The 15603-nt window shown below is 35.5% G+C and overlaps 1 protein-coding gene across 9 annotated transcripts in view; it reads right to left on the reverse strand.

Moving 5' to 3' along the window:
* Positions 1-15603, reverse strand: part of CCSER2 (coiled-coil serine rich protein 2) — a 154251-nt gene that overhangs the window by 35831 nt on the left and 102817 nt on the right. For 8 of the 9 annotated variants that reach the window (XR_005016766.1, XM_036828095.1, XM_036828100.1 and 5 more), the window contains 2 exons: positions 6360-6443; positions 189-275 (listed from right to left, as the gene is read on the reverse strand). Coding sequence is in view for 8 of the 9 variants with exons in the window: in XM_036828095.1 (XP_036683990.1) it covers positions 189-275; positions 6360-6443 (171 nt within the window). In the remaining variant the exon portion in view is untranslated. The remainder of the gene's footprint in view (positions 1-188; positions 276-6359; positions 6444-15603) is intronic. The other variant, XM_036828099.1, reaches the window with a different exon arrangement.

The raw sequence follows: 15603 nt of genomic DNA on the forward strand, positions 1-15603 counted from the left end.
ATTTATTATTTAGACTGAAAGTTAAACCACATACTTTAAGAGTGCATGTAACCTAAAAATAATACAATAGTGCAATCTTAAAAGGTAAAAATAAAATCCAGTTTCAATTCTGGCTAGTTTTATAAAAAAATATACATATTGCCCAGTTTGAAAAGCCTGCACTTTACATACTACACTATAATACTTACAAGCTGATGTTCTAATAGTTGGATTTTTTCATCTTTTTTCTTTATTTCATCTTTAAGTTGTTTTATTTCATTTAATAAATCTTCATTCTGAAATATTTTAAAAAATTTAACATGAAGTATTTAATTGTATTTAAAAACACTAATGAGAAGCATTAAATCAATGATGAAGACTGAGTAATGAATTGGTTGTTTATTTAAGGGGGAAATTCTTCTTAAATATGCCAGCTATTAATCCATTTAAAAAAAAAAACCCATTTTGGTCTTCTAAGAATTCATAGTCTAAGGAGTCTGACACGTAAACAATGAACAATAATAGCAGCAACAGCTAACATTCATTGAGTATTAATCAGGTGCCAAGAACTAAGTACCTTTTAGGTATCTAAGTAGTTGATTCCGACTGCAACCCTGAGGTAGGTACTATTATCCCCACTTTACAGACAAGAAAATTGGGAACTAGGCCACGTAGTAAAATAAATTACACACAAAACAGTAACTTCAGCTAGATTTCAAGGAATGTATAAGAGTTGCCTGTCAGAGGAAATGAAGGCCACAAGTAGAGAAAACTGTGTAATTAAAGGCACAGAGTCATTTCATGCCTGGTTCAGAAATCAGCAGAAAGATAAATGTGCCTGAAGGATAACAAGGAAGATTCTTTTTCCATGAGCTACTTTCATGAGAACTGCCTAAATCAAAGAGTAAATACCCTGTCAACTTAGTCTATAAGAAATTCCTAATAGTATTAAGAGAAACCTATTGTCAAGGTTAGCAGGAATCCAGTTACATTTCCAAGTATAAGGTATCATTACCCTATAGTTAGCCCATTTTGTTTACTGCTATTCAACTATCCAGAAACATATACTGATGAAGTAATGCAAGCAAGGAAATTACAGTTGACCCTTGAACAACGTGGGGGTTAGGGGCACCAAAGCAGGGGTTAGGGGCACCGAACCTCTGCAAAGTCAAAAATCTGGGTATAACTTTTAGTCGGCCCTTGACATCCACAGTTCCTCCATATCCACAAGGCTCACATCCTTGGATTCAACCAACTGCAGATCGGTGTAGTACCACAGTATATTATTGAAAAAAATCCGCATGTAAGCGGACTCACGCAGTTCAAAACTGTGTTGTTCAGGGATAAACTGTAGAATATATATGTGAATGATACATCTTTCCAGAGAGAAAAGTAAGTAAGCAAATAATTATAATGTGTTGGTCATGAGCAAAGTATACACTCTTCTTCAGATATACTGGGAACAAAAAAAAAATACTGCAGTTTCATTAACAAGAGATTGGAAACAGACATTTTATGAAGGCTTTCACATATCAAATAAGCATCGCAATGGGGAAGAAACAATAGGGAAGAATATATTTTTTAAAATGCTGTTATGTATACCACAATTGGGAAAGACTAATTATTATATATAAAAAATGACTTCCAGTTGAATTTAAAGAGTTTAGGGACTTTAAAAAATAATAAATCAAGACCAAAAAAAAAGATGGACTGCAAATCATGAAGGACACATTTTTAAACTAAGTGGCAAATTAAGCTATTAAGAAATGATAAATATATTTGATTATATAAAAATTTAAAGCATCTATACAATTAACATTAAAGTTAAAAGCTGGTGAAAACCTATGCTAACATGACAAAGAACTTATAACTCAAGTATATTAGGAGACTGTTCAAACATATAAGATCATTTCTAGGCCCCAATAGACAAATAGTCAGTTCTCACAAATATACATATAACTGGAAAAATGTTCTATTTGACTTATTGAAGAAATACAAATTAAAGTATTAAAGGTATTGTTTTACAGGTATTAAATTGGGGGAGAAATACTCAATGTGATTAACAAGACTGCAGAAAAAATGGTACATTATCAGACATAACAACTGACATTTCTGGACAAACGTATGCCTGTATATACAAAAGTCATAAAAATTACTTGCACTCTCCGATTCAGTTATCCAACTCCTATGCCAAAGAAATGATCCTAAGTACAAGAAAACCTATAATAAGATATTCTCTTAAAGTTACAAATTTAGAATTGTCCTATAAGAGGACAATTGAAATACAATGCAGTGAGCGACTTGATGGAATACTACACAGCCATCATTCAGTCATGGCTAGGTTATGCTGGTGCTGGAGGAAATGGACTCAAAGCTGAAATCAAAACACAATATGGTAATAACATTTATAACCGACATGCATACAGCACTTACTTTAGAATAGGCACTGCTCTAAGGATTTTACATATAAAGACAGGCAAAGGAGAACACATCAGGAAATGGGTAATTCCAGTGGAGTCTTAAAGGATAAGTAAAAAGTTCTAAGGACACAAAGTGTGGCAGGCTTTGTATTTTAGGGTAAGGGATTCTATAAGACAATACAGAGACGGGGACAAGCATAGCATATTTGGAGAATTACAAGCAGTGATGCTGTCACATGAAGGCTGTGGTACACAGTGGGGAGCAATGTGGTTAGTAAACTAGGCAAGGGCCAGATCATAGAGGGCCTGAACATCAAGCATGGCTTTAGCCAGGGAGTAACAGATAGATCTGCATTTGAGATGGCTTTGACAGCTGTTTGGAGGATATACTTGACAAGGACAACAACAAAACTAGGCTAGGAAACTGGTTATCAAGATGTTGTAATATGCCAGGTAAGAGCAGGGGCCTGACCCAAGAGAGTGATAATAGGGAGGAGAAGAAACAGGAGAAAAGGAGATGTTGGCAATTCACTGCATGTGAGAGAAGAGCACAGAGAAGTAGTCAAGAGTGACATCTCCATTTCTAGCTTAGATGATATAGCAAATAGAAACAGAGAATGAAGGAGGAGAAATATGTCCAAAGAGAAATATATATATGTATATTGGCAGCGTCGTGCAGCTCATGGGATCTCTGACTAGGGATCGAACCTGGGCTCCTGGCAGTGAGAGCGCTGAGTCCTAACCACTGGACCGCCAGGGAATTCCCCAATAAGGAATTTTTTTTTTTTTAATTTTATTTACTTATTTATTTACATTTTATTTTTGGCTGTGTTGGGTCTTTGTTTCTGTGCGAGGGCTTTCTCTAGTTGCGGCAAGCGGGGGCCACTCTTCATCGCGGTGCGCGGGCCTCTCACTGTCGCGGCCTCTCTTGTTGCGGAGAACAAGCTTCAGACGCGCAGGCTCAGTAATTGTGGCTCAGGGGCCTAGCTGCTCCACGGCATGTGGGATCTTCCCAGGCCAGGGCTCGAACCCGTGTCCCCTGCATTAGCAGGCAGATTCTCAACCACTGCGCCACCAGGGAAGCCCGAGGAATATTTTTGAGTTTTAAATACATTGCTAGAGGTACACACACCTCTTGAGAGGTGTTAGAGGTGTTCCACCTGTGAGTGGGACACACAGTGGAAATGTCCAGTGGACAACTGGATTACCAAGTATGAGAGAGACTGATTTTATGTGTTATCAATATATATGTTATATGTGAAATCATTACAGTAGAAAGTTTGATGAGGACTGGACTAAAGATATAAATCTAGGGCTTCCCTGGTGGCACAGTGGTTAAGAATCTGCCTGCCAATGCAGGGAACATGGGTTTGAGCCCTGTTCCGGGAAGATCCCACATGCCGCGGAGCAACTAAGCCCGTGTGCCACAACTACTGAGCCTGCACTCTAGAGCCCGCGAGCCACAACTACTGAACCTACACGCCACAACTACTGAAGCCCACGCGCCTAGAGCCCGTGCTCCGCAACAAGAGAAGCCACCACAATGAGAAGCCCGTGCACCACAACAAAGAGTAGCCCCCACTCACCGCAACTAGAGAAAGCCCGCGCACACATCAATGAAGACCCAACGCAGCCAAAAATAAATAAATAAAAATAAATAAATTAAAAAAAAAAAGATATAAATCTACATTCTAAAGAAGAAAAGGAACCTACAAAGAAAATGGAGGGGGGGCGATGTTAAGGGGTATATAGGGAATTCAGACAGAAGTGACACAAAAACCAAGGGATAACGCTTGTAGGACAAAGGCCATGCCAAATGTCTATTTTCCCAGGTTTCCACATTAACTGGAAAGGTAGTTTAAGGAGAGTCAAGAAAAGGTTTATTCGATTTACTGAATTTAGGATAGGTAAGATACAGAAATTTACAAGGTGAGGATGAAGGGGAAGTTGAGAAAGCACACTGAAGAGAGATGAGAGAGGAGGTCTTTAATTGCAGCAGAAGACAAGAGTCCAGAACACGAGAAGAAAGGGTGGCCTTCCACAGCACAGCGGTCACTTTTCCCTACAACTGGAACAAAGTGATTGAGAGTGACATAGACACAGACTAAGTCGGAAGGCAGGCAGCAGAAGATCTTGCTTGAAAAACACAAGGCTACCTGCAGAAGTTGAGAAGAGCAGCTGAGAAAGAGGCTGAGGAGAGTGGTCAGTGTCTGGAACAGCTCATCAAGGGAATGGGAGAGACAGCCGCCCTGAGATAAAGGAAAGACTGGAGACATGGCAGGTCCAGTGGAGATTTTAGACCCTAAAATTGTAATGGTATAAGTCACCGTATTTGTATCATTTGAAACTGAACTGTGAAACCATCTTGGATAAGAAGATGACATACTTGGGGATTTGCTGATGAAAGTGAAGGACAGTCTAGTGTACTGGGCTGAGACAGTGTGAGCTATTGCATCTCACTTGGAAAGAAGGAAGAAAGACTAGGAATGATCTGCCTGAAAGGAAAGCATTGGGGACAAGAAATAAATACATGATATGTCTATCATGTAATATTAAATTAATAGACAAACTGTAAAGGAAGATGGGCAAAATGAAGACACTAATTCTATAAAAAAATTGGAATTAAACTTTTTTTCTTTAAAAAGAATTTCTTTACATGTAAAAAACTTTTCACAAAAAAGAATTCAGGAAAAAAGTCAACTTTACTTTTAAAATATCAGTCACAAAACTTAAAAAAACGGAGATAATCAGAAATCATCTAAATCAATGGTTCTCAATTGAGTATGCAAGTAAAAGTTTTTTAAAAAGAGATGTCCTACTGCAAACCTATTATTATACTCACAATAGGATGGAAGCCCAGAGGCGGGAAGAAATTTATATAAGAACAGGTAGGTAACATGTTGAAAAGCCAAGATTAGATAACCAGATGTGACTACTATCCTATATTCTTTTGATTTTGTGTTTTATACATAAATTTGTTCCCAATAGGTCACTCCACATCCTATGAGAAAATTACGCTTCTCTGACCCCTAACACCAAGCGTGGCCACTTGACCTGTTTTGGAAACGACATATGTTACATCCAAGCAGAATCCACATGTTATTATGCCAATGCTACTTTCCCTCAGGTACAAAAAATATGTCCCAGGATAAGGGCTGATCCTTCAGCTTGGATCTCAGAATGAAGAGAACACATGAAGTCCCATTGATCTACAACCAAAATGCAACATACTGAGAAATAACAAGAAATAAACTTTTGTTATTGTAAGCCACCAATATTTTGAGGTTGTTACTACAGATAAGTAGCACACACTGACTATCATACCTTGAAAACAGAATGTGAAAGGAAACAATAATTTTACTTGGAAACATGAAAGACATCAAGAATACCTGTATTGCTTAAGAAGTAAATATGTGATTCAGGTAAATGCAAAAAACAAAAAGAGCTTTCTTCAACTAAAATCAGACCTCAAGATGAGAACTATAAAAAAATACACATTCAAACACTAACCTGCATCTGCATTCTATAATTATATCTTTAAACATGAAAAAAATTAATGTCATTTTCATTAATATTTCTTCAATGTTGTGATTATATATGAGAAGTACCTATTAACTGTTTTAATTTTTGTTGGTAGTCATATTTTTAAAACTGTTATTCATAATTATAAAAAAAGAATTTAATGATTTTTATTTTTTAAAAAAGAATCCTGTACCAATATTAATACAGGGACAGATGATTATCCAACTGATAAAACAAACTCAAATTAAAGCACCACAGTGATATCATTTTAACTTAATAAGATAGTAAAAGTTAAAAGAAATCTGATTAAAACCCAAGACAGCAAAGCTGCAGGTTTTAATATATTTATTACTAAATGTTTTAATTATTATTGCTTTATAATTTTAGTAATAAAAAATTTTTTTTGAAAAATTCAGCATGACTACCTAGTCATCATACCTTGTATATCTGATCACCGTCTTCTGGTTCTGGACTAGATGGCAAGGAGAGTTGAACATCATGCAATGAACCACTTCCATCATGCTGTCAGAAAGAAGAAAAAGAAAACGTAAGATTAATACAATTAACTGCAGACACTGAGTTCAACCTGAATTCACCCCAGGCCAAATGCAAGCATGGCAAACAGGAAATAAGATTTTAGAAATCTCCTTTACATCTCTATGCACTGGTAGAAAGAAATGTGGAACAGGAAACAACAGAGCTCAGGAAAGAATATTTTGTGGGAATAAATAACATACACTATACAATTTGATGATGCAGAAAGCCACTAAAAGTTTTAAAGTGGGAAAAGGAATATGGGAAATTTCCTTAAAAATTTTAAGACTACCTCACCTACGAAAAATGTAAAATAAAAGTCAAATTAAATCTGATTTGAATTAGCTGTGGTGTTCTGAGTATAAAGGAGTCAGAAACAATAATATTAAATGGCTCAAAAAGGTTTGACCACAAAAATCATTTGATTAAAAATACTAGATACATATTGCATGACTCTATTTATATGAAGTTTGAGAAAAGGCAAAACTATTTATGGTGCTAAAAATCAGAAGAACGGTGGCTGACTCAGGGGAAAGGGGTTATTGACAGTAAAGTGCATTACAATCCATAAGGATGCTGGAAATGTTCTATGTCTTGTCTGTATGGCAGTTACATGCGTACATACAAATGAAAAGTACAAGCTTTACACTTAAGACTGGTACACCTTAAGCACTTTACTGAATGTATGCTATACCTCAATTTAAAAAATTGAAAAAATTAAATTTTTTGCCCTTAAACCCAATTTTTAAAAAATGACAGAATAGTATTATGTCCTACCCCTTGCTGAAGTGGTTTAGGAATAACCAGCTGAAAAATGGCATGTTCAACGATTCACGGACAACCTTAAGAAAGATGAACCAGAAAAGAATATGCCTGGGATGATGGTGAGGGACTGAGTCCCTGACCAAGGCAGTACAACTGCGGCTTGATACCTTATTTGTTCAGATGGTACTTAGCTGCCTTGGGACACCCACTGAGTCAACAACCTTCAAGGAGTACTGCCATAGCAACCTTCCTCAGACTATCTGTCCTGAAGGAAATCTCCCAGACCATGGAAATGTCCTGTATTGAAACAGGAGTGCTAAAATAGGAGACATAAGTATGTAGATCATTTTCTTCTTTACTTATTGTACTGTATACCTATTGAATCAGAATCTCTAGCGATGAGGCCTAGGAATGAGTATTTAGAAAAATTCAACGGGTAATAGTGATTGACAGTGAAGTATTAGCAGTTGTCAAATTTCCAGCAGAGATAAATTACATTTTTATTGGTGATGCCATACAGACATTAAGAATTTGACCTGCGAGAGAATGTAACATCCTAATGAAGAACAAATGTTCTCAGAAAACATTAAAAAATGTTTAAAAAAAAGAAAAAGAAGTTTTACAAGACTCATCTCTGTAAAAAGTTTATCTCTGCCTTGACATATAAAAACAGGGCCAGTCCTACAAACAAGTATATATTTGAGAAAAAAGGGACTGTAAAATTTGACTTATTTCCCAACATCCACAATAACTTCCTGCCCAGTGCAGAGCAGGAACCTCAAAGAAGAGGAGACAACATAAGCTCAACTGCTTTGGACATGGAGGTAGTTGTGGGAAGAAGCAGAACAGGAAAAATAATACATCAGTTTTCACTGTACAGGAATAATAAGGTGAGCCCAGGGAAATAGAAAATACCAGGAAGTCATAAAGAAAATGACTCCAGGAAGTTGTATGTAAATTACTAGGTTCACGACTCCTGAGCACCAGAGTTGCTCGGATCTGATCCTAAATAGCATTTCAAAGACTTTGAGAAATAAACTAAGACTATGCCCAGGTCCCAAGCTAGCCTTTGGAAGGTGTACACTCAAAACAGACATGGCAAGCATGGCAGAGGCTTTGGAAACAACTGATATTACAACCACAATCCAAAGGTGGCTAATTAGAACTTGCAGTCTGACCCCAACCAGATCATTTGTCTGCTTTAAAAAAAAAACCAAAAAACAATATTCTCCATAAGATTTAAACAAGATCCAGAGTCTCACAACATTCGAACATCTAAAATGTAATCCAAAATTACTCAATGTAAAAACAACAAAGAAAATCTCAACTCACACAGAAAAAGATAATCAACAAACACCAATGACAAAATAAAAGAGAAGTTGAAATTAATTAGAAGAGATTTTAATAGAGCTATTATAAAAATTCTCCAAAAGTAAGGCTGAAATCTTAAAGGGAATGGAAAGAGAAAGTCTCAGCAAAGACAGAACATAAAAGTGGAAACAAATGAAAATTTTAGAACTGCAAAGATTCAATAACCAAAAATTTTAAATGCACTAGATGGACTAAATTCCAGCATTTGAGGTAACAGAGTGAACTTGAAGACAGATCAACATAAATCATCCAGTCTGAACAACGAAGAGAAAAAAAACAGAGCCTGCTGCAGGAGCTGTGGGGCAATAACAAAAGATCTAATATTCATATCATTGAAGTCACAGAAGGAAGGGTGTGAGGTAGAAAAATATTTGAAGAAATAATGGATAAATACACCTCATATCTGGTGAGAGACATGAACCTACATATTTGAGAAGCTCAATTTAAAAGAAGAGAAAATAGAATGTGCTCTCTGAACATAAGGGAATTTAACTGGAAATCAATAACAGAAAAATTATCTTCAAACACTTAGAAAGTAAATAACAAATTTCTTTGATACGTGGGTCAAAAGAAGTCCCAAAGTAAATGAGAAAATATTTTGAATCGAAGGAAAATGAAGTCACCACATATCAAAATTTGTAGAATGCAACTAAAGCAGTGCTTCGAAGGAAAAATTATTGTATGAGATACTTATATTAAAGCAAAGGTGTCAAATCCATAACTGGAGCAAGTTAAAGCCAGAACAAACAGACAAAAATAATAGAGAACAGAAATTAATGAAACTGAAAATCAAGAAACAAATCAATAAAACCAAAAGCAGGTTTTTTGACAATTGCAAAATCATTAGCAAAACTGCAAAAAAGGCAAAAGGCATTTATAAAGTGGCTATTTTTTAACAATAGCAACAACAAAAATAATGATAATGTGAAAGTCTAGGGTTTTTAACTGACTTCATTAACTCACAATTGTAAATACTTTCCCAAAAAGCGCATTCCATTTTTTCAATATTCATTTGTCTCATCATTTATATACCTGATAAAGGACTTATATATAAAGAACTATCAAAAATCAATAACAAAACAGACAAAATTTTTGTTAATAGTCAAAAGAATAGACACTTCACCAAAGAAGATATACAGTTGGAAAATAAACATACAAAAGATGCTCAATATCATTAGTTATTATGCAAATGCAAATTAAACAGTGATATACCAACGTATACCTATGGGAACGGCTTTTGAAAAATATTGACAATACCAAGTGTGGACAAGGATGCAAAACAATTGGAACTTTCATTAATTGCTGGTGGGAATACAAAATCATATAACCATTTTGGAAAACAGTTCGGCAATTTCTCAAAAAGTTAAATATATACTTACCATAAAACCTAGCGATCCCCACCCCCCGGCGAGAAATGAAAACATCCTCACATGAAAATTTGTGCATGAATGTTTACAGTGGCTTTATTCATAATTGCCAAAAACTGGAAAGAGATACAAATATCCTTCAACTGGTAAACAGATAAACAGACTATGATATATGCATACAGTGTAATACTACTCAGTAATAAATAGGAAGAAACTACTGGTACATGTTACAGCATGACTGAATTTGAAATGCATTACAGTAAGTGAAAAAAGCCAGACTCCAAAGACTAAAAAATATACAAGTCCATGTATGTGACAGTCTTGAAAAGGCAAAACTGCAGAGACATAAAACAGATCAGTGGTTGCCAGGAGCTAGCAGTGGATACAGGGATTGATTTTAAGGAAAAAAGAAAAGAAATTTTAGAGTGTGATTATAATAGCTGCACAACCGCATGCACTTGTCAAAGCTCACAGAACTGTACAACAAAAAAGACTGAATTTTACTGCATGTATATTATACCTCAATAGAACTGTAACAGGTTGAATAGTGTCCCCTAGAAATTCATCTAACCCAGAACTTGTGACTATGACTTCATCTGGAAATAGGATCTTTGCAGATATATTCAAGTTGAGGTCATAATGGGTTAGGGTGGGGCCTAAATCTAATATGACTGGTGTCCCTGTAAGACAGAAATTTGGAAGCATGGGTCATGTGAAGATGGAAGCAGACTGGAGATGCTGCCAAGGAATGGCAGGATTGCCAGCAACCTCCAGAAGCTAGAAAGGCAAGGAAGGTTGCTCTCCTAGAGCCTCAAAGAACACATGGCCCTGATGACATCTTGATTTCAGATTTCTAGCCTCTAGAACTTTGAGAGAATAAATTTCTGTTGTTTATGCTGCCCAGCTTGTGGTACTTTGTTATGGCAGCCCTAGAAAACTAATGTAAGGCCTGACTAATAAAACAAAAGCAAACAGAAAGACAGAAACACCAGATAAATCTCAACAATCCCAAGGAAAATAAAGCTGACACAGCAATACTATTATAACACACGGGTTATAATTAAGGTATAATTAAAGATGAAAAGTATTAATGAGGATAAAGAAAGGCTCTTAATTAATGACCACAGGAACAATCCACCAAGAAGATATGCCAATCATAAAGATTTATATACCTAATAAAATATCCTAAAGATACTAAAAGATTAATATAATAGATATACCACTACATAAAACATAGAGAATATATATCCTATTCAAACAAACAGAGAACAGTCACAAAAACTGACCAGGCTCCAAGCCAGGGGTTAGTTAACAAACTATTGTCCACAGGACAACTCCAGTCAACTGCCTATTTTTATTACAGTCCATGAGCTAAAAATGGTTTCTACATTTTTATTTTTATTTTTTTTATTTTTATTTTATTTTATTTTTTTATGGCTGTGTTGGGTCTTCGCTTCTGTGCGAGGGCTCTCCCCAGTTGCGGCAAGCGGGGGCCACTCTTCATCGCGGTGCACGGGCCTCTCACTACCGCGGCCTCTCTTGTTGCGGAGCACAGGCTCCAGACGCGCAGGCTCAGTAATTGTGGCTCACGGGTCCAGTTGCTCCGCGGCATGTGGGATCCTCCCAGACCAGGGCCCGAACCGGCGTCCCCTGCACCGGCAGGCAGACTCTCAACCACTGTGCCACCAGGGAAGCCCTCTACATTTTTAAATGGTTACATTTTAAATGATCTTATTAATATCTACATAACAACATCAATTTTGCCTCTCAGCTGAAAAGGCTAAAATATTTACTATTTGGCCAAGAAAAAGTTTTCCAACACAAAGGAAATATCAACACATTCCAAAGAATTTATATCATATAGATATTATTCTTTACTATTAATATACTAAAATTAGAAATTAATTAAAAAGCGAGTCTCATATTCCAAACCAATATTTTTGAAAACTGAAAAAATTCTTCTAAATAAAATAAATTTATAGTACAGCCCAAGACAATTGGGAGTCATTGATCTTTAAGTTATTGCTATGTCTCAAAGGAAAAAAAAAAAGCCTTCCAATTTTTTTTAACAGACTAGTAGTCTAGATTCAAGAGATCAAAGAAGGAAAAAGCTATTATTTCCATCAAAGCACAAGAGCTTAAAGAACATGAATATAATCTCCAATTCAATCAATAATAAAACCACCTACCCTCCAAATAACTTTGACCCTAAATAATGGTAGTACTCGCTATAAAACCTTGACTAAGATGAAAAGTGTTCAGATCAAACATTTTGAGACATTAGGAAACATTTTGAGACAAGTTTTTTTAAGCATTAGAGGGGGGAAAAGCATAAAATGTACAGAAAACATTCTCTTTTTAAAAACACTGGATAACAACCATGCATGCAATTTTCATGCTTCATACTACACATACTAAGGAGCTAACAGTTATTGACCAGTGCTGGGAACTGTTCTAAGCATTTTGCATAAACATATTTAATAAATACATAGATACAAAAATAATACATAAAAACTATAAAACACCACTGCACAAAAGTAAGCAATTCATAGTTAACTGATTATCGAAGTATTCTGGCTGCTTTACTAAGTGAAGTGTCTTAGTGGGGTCTAGTTAGGATTTTTGAACTCTGAATGCAATTAACCTTAAGTTGATTAACTCTTATGTCATTAGCATTTTACTAAAGATTCAAAAAGATAGGTAAACCTTCCTCTGTCCTAAGAGGAAGATGTCCACCATCTTCCACTTTTCTTTTTGACAAAGCAGAAAGGTAAACTTTTGTTCTAATATTAAACTCTTCACATACTGACTTGTTGGAAAACCCTATAACAAACTCCATCTTACCCAAGTGGTTCTTCCATGAGTTTGCAAAAACTCGGATCTTCCTATGAGTTCCAGAGCAGCTGCAATGGACATGGACACTTGAAATGACTAACCAAAAAGTTTGCAGCACTGACCAATCTCTGCTGACAAGCAGCATCAGTGATGTCAACAAAACTGTCTTGTGTTTCAGATATTCTACAACACAATCACAAGAGGCATCCTAGGAAAGGGAGTAGAGGAAGAGGAGAGATTTGTTTCATTTTCTTTTCAAAAGTCACTTTTTAAAAAAACAAAAGTATATATGGATGAACATCACATCACAGAATGTGTGTGCTGAGAACAGTTTTTTGAGTAATACTGTAATTCACCTATGGGACTGAAAATCTAATGATTCAAGCTACATTTGGAAAGATTTTAAAGATATAGAGTCACAAAGCCTGATTTTCAGTAAGTGTTTCAAAGATGAGTTGATCCTCACAGATGGTTTGGGGCAAAGACATTTTCAAAACAGAAAAATCTCCCCGGCATTCAAATTGACTAGAACATTGTTATATATGGGTAAAGTCTGTAATATTCTAAGCAAACCTTACCTACAAATACCTTCTGTTTAAACTTTTTTTTTATTAAACCTAAGTGTTTAATTTGTACATATCTGACTCAGGATATCCTTTTCTATAGGTTTCTTTTGTCACTTACAAATAAATATTAGTTGCAGATTTCTTCTAATTTTTCTACATTTAAAAAAAATATTTAACTCTTCAAACCATCTGAGTTTACTATAATATAAAACAAAAAAGTAAATAATTCCTTCTATACTACTGAGTTTTTCTCAACATTTATTTCAAAACCCTTCTGTGTCCAACTGATTTTAGTACACACTTCAGCACATACTTCTGGGTTTTCTATTCTCTTCCACTGCTCTATGTTTCTATTTGTGTCAATATTATAACCTGCTCTAAAGGGTTTTTCCCTCCTCTTTTTGTCTTTCTTAATGTATACAACTCTTATACTTTGGTGTTAACAATTTTGGAGTCATTTTGATTAATCCCCAGAATAAAACTGTTGTGATTTTGGCTGAAATTGTTATTACATCTACCAATAGTACTAGGAAGAACTACAGGCTCCAATCACACACTCAGATTGTATCTTATCTTTGCTCTTTCAAACACATCGTTCTTCCCATCCACCCAACACCCACTCCCCACACCCCCACCATGGGAGATAGAGGTCTCCCATGTGCCTCTCATGGACTAGACTCCCTGGCAATGCCTTGGAGAGAAAGGCTAAGGAGTTCCCATGAAATCTGGCTTCAGGGGAATTAGCAACTCTGTTTAGGATCTGGATGGACCCTAACAGTACAGTGTGTCCCCTAGAAGTTCTTGCATATGGCCCAGCCTATCCCTACATGGATTGGACCTGGAGACTGATCCCAGAGAGCCTGGATGTCAAGTCAGTGTGACACGCCAACACACCATTCTTACAATTATTTAATACTCGTGTGTTCTCCTAGACTATAAGGTAGCTTGGTTCTCCTAGACTATAAGGTAGTCTTGGTTACTACATTAATATCCATGGATTAAGATAATTTTTATAATATTTAGCCTTCCTATAGAATATAAGTATCAGTATTTTCTCTAAATCTTTTAAAGCTTTCCAGCGTTCTTTATAAAACATCACAAACATCTCTCAGATTTATTGATGATTTAATGTTTTATTGATGCAGTGGTTATTTCATTATTTCCAATTTAAATCTTTGATTTATTATCCGTGGAGTCTTGAGTATAGTACTGTTTACCTGTTGGAGCAGGGGTTTTTTTTGGACCATGTCCCACAATAAGGAATACATTTTACATCATAACCATGTACATATATACTTGAATATGTGTGCAGGCATGTGTGTGTATGTTTGCATGCATGTGTCTAAAAAAGATGGTGAATGGATAGATGGATGGTAGATAGACAGAAAGATACAAATATCACACTAAAAACAAGTTTCACAAAACAATACCTGTCCTTGTCATGCGTACGTGATGCCCCCTAATAGTTTCTATACCATTCTACTTTATTAGGAAAAAAGTCTAGTTATGGTGGACAAAATTTATTTCAAAACCCACTAACCATTTGTAATTTGTAGTTTTAAGAACAATGCACTAGATATAGGACAGGATTATGTCTTCTTTCTTTTTATCTTCATTACTACCACAATCCTTGATACTCAACAAGTGCTTAATAAAGTATACTGAATGATGAAATAACAATACATGGATACTAAAGTAAATGGAATTAGCTTTTTGGGCAGCTACATAAAACTGTAAGCAATGCAAGCAATTAAAAACCCTTGACTTCCACATTTTTACCTCTGTTGATGTTGCTATTGTCAGTAAAATAACAGCTAACACTTACTTATTAACTGCCTTCTATGCATCAGACACTATGCTTAGCACTTTATCTGAATTTCCTAATGCTTTCTTTATAACAGTCCTGAGATAGGAGTTATTATAATCTCTATTTCTTTTATGAAGAAGTCTAGGCATAGGAAATTTATGTAATTTAATTTATCCAAGATAATTTATCCACAACAAACAAGTGGGAAAAATGGCCTAAATTCAAATTCTAATTTTTTGAATGCATCTATTATTATTAACTTTCATCAATATTCTAGAGATTCAACATTACCCCAATTAACCCACAACTAAAAACAACTCAAATGTCTATCAACGGGTAAATGGATAAAAATAAAATTGTGGTGCATACATGTATAATGGAATGCTATTCAACAATAAAAAGGAATGTACTGAAACTCACAAAACACAGATGAGTAT

This window comes from Balaenoptera musculus, chromosome 16, assembly GCF_009873245.2.
Source record: "Balaenoptera musculus isolate JJ_BM4_2016_0621 chromosome 16, mBalMus1.pri.v3, whole genome shotgun sequence".
Classification (NCBI taxonomy): Eukaryota; Metazoa; Chordata; class Mammalia; order Artiodactyla; family Balaenopteridae; genus Balaenoptera; species Balaenoptera musculus.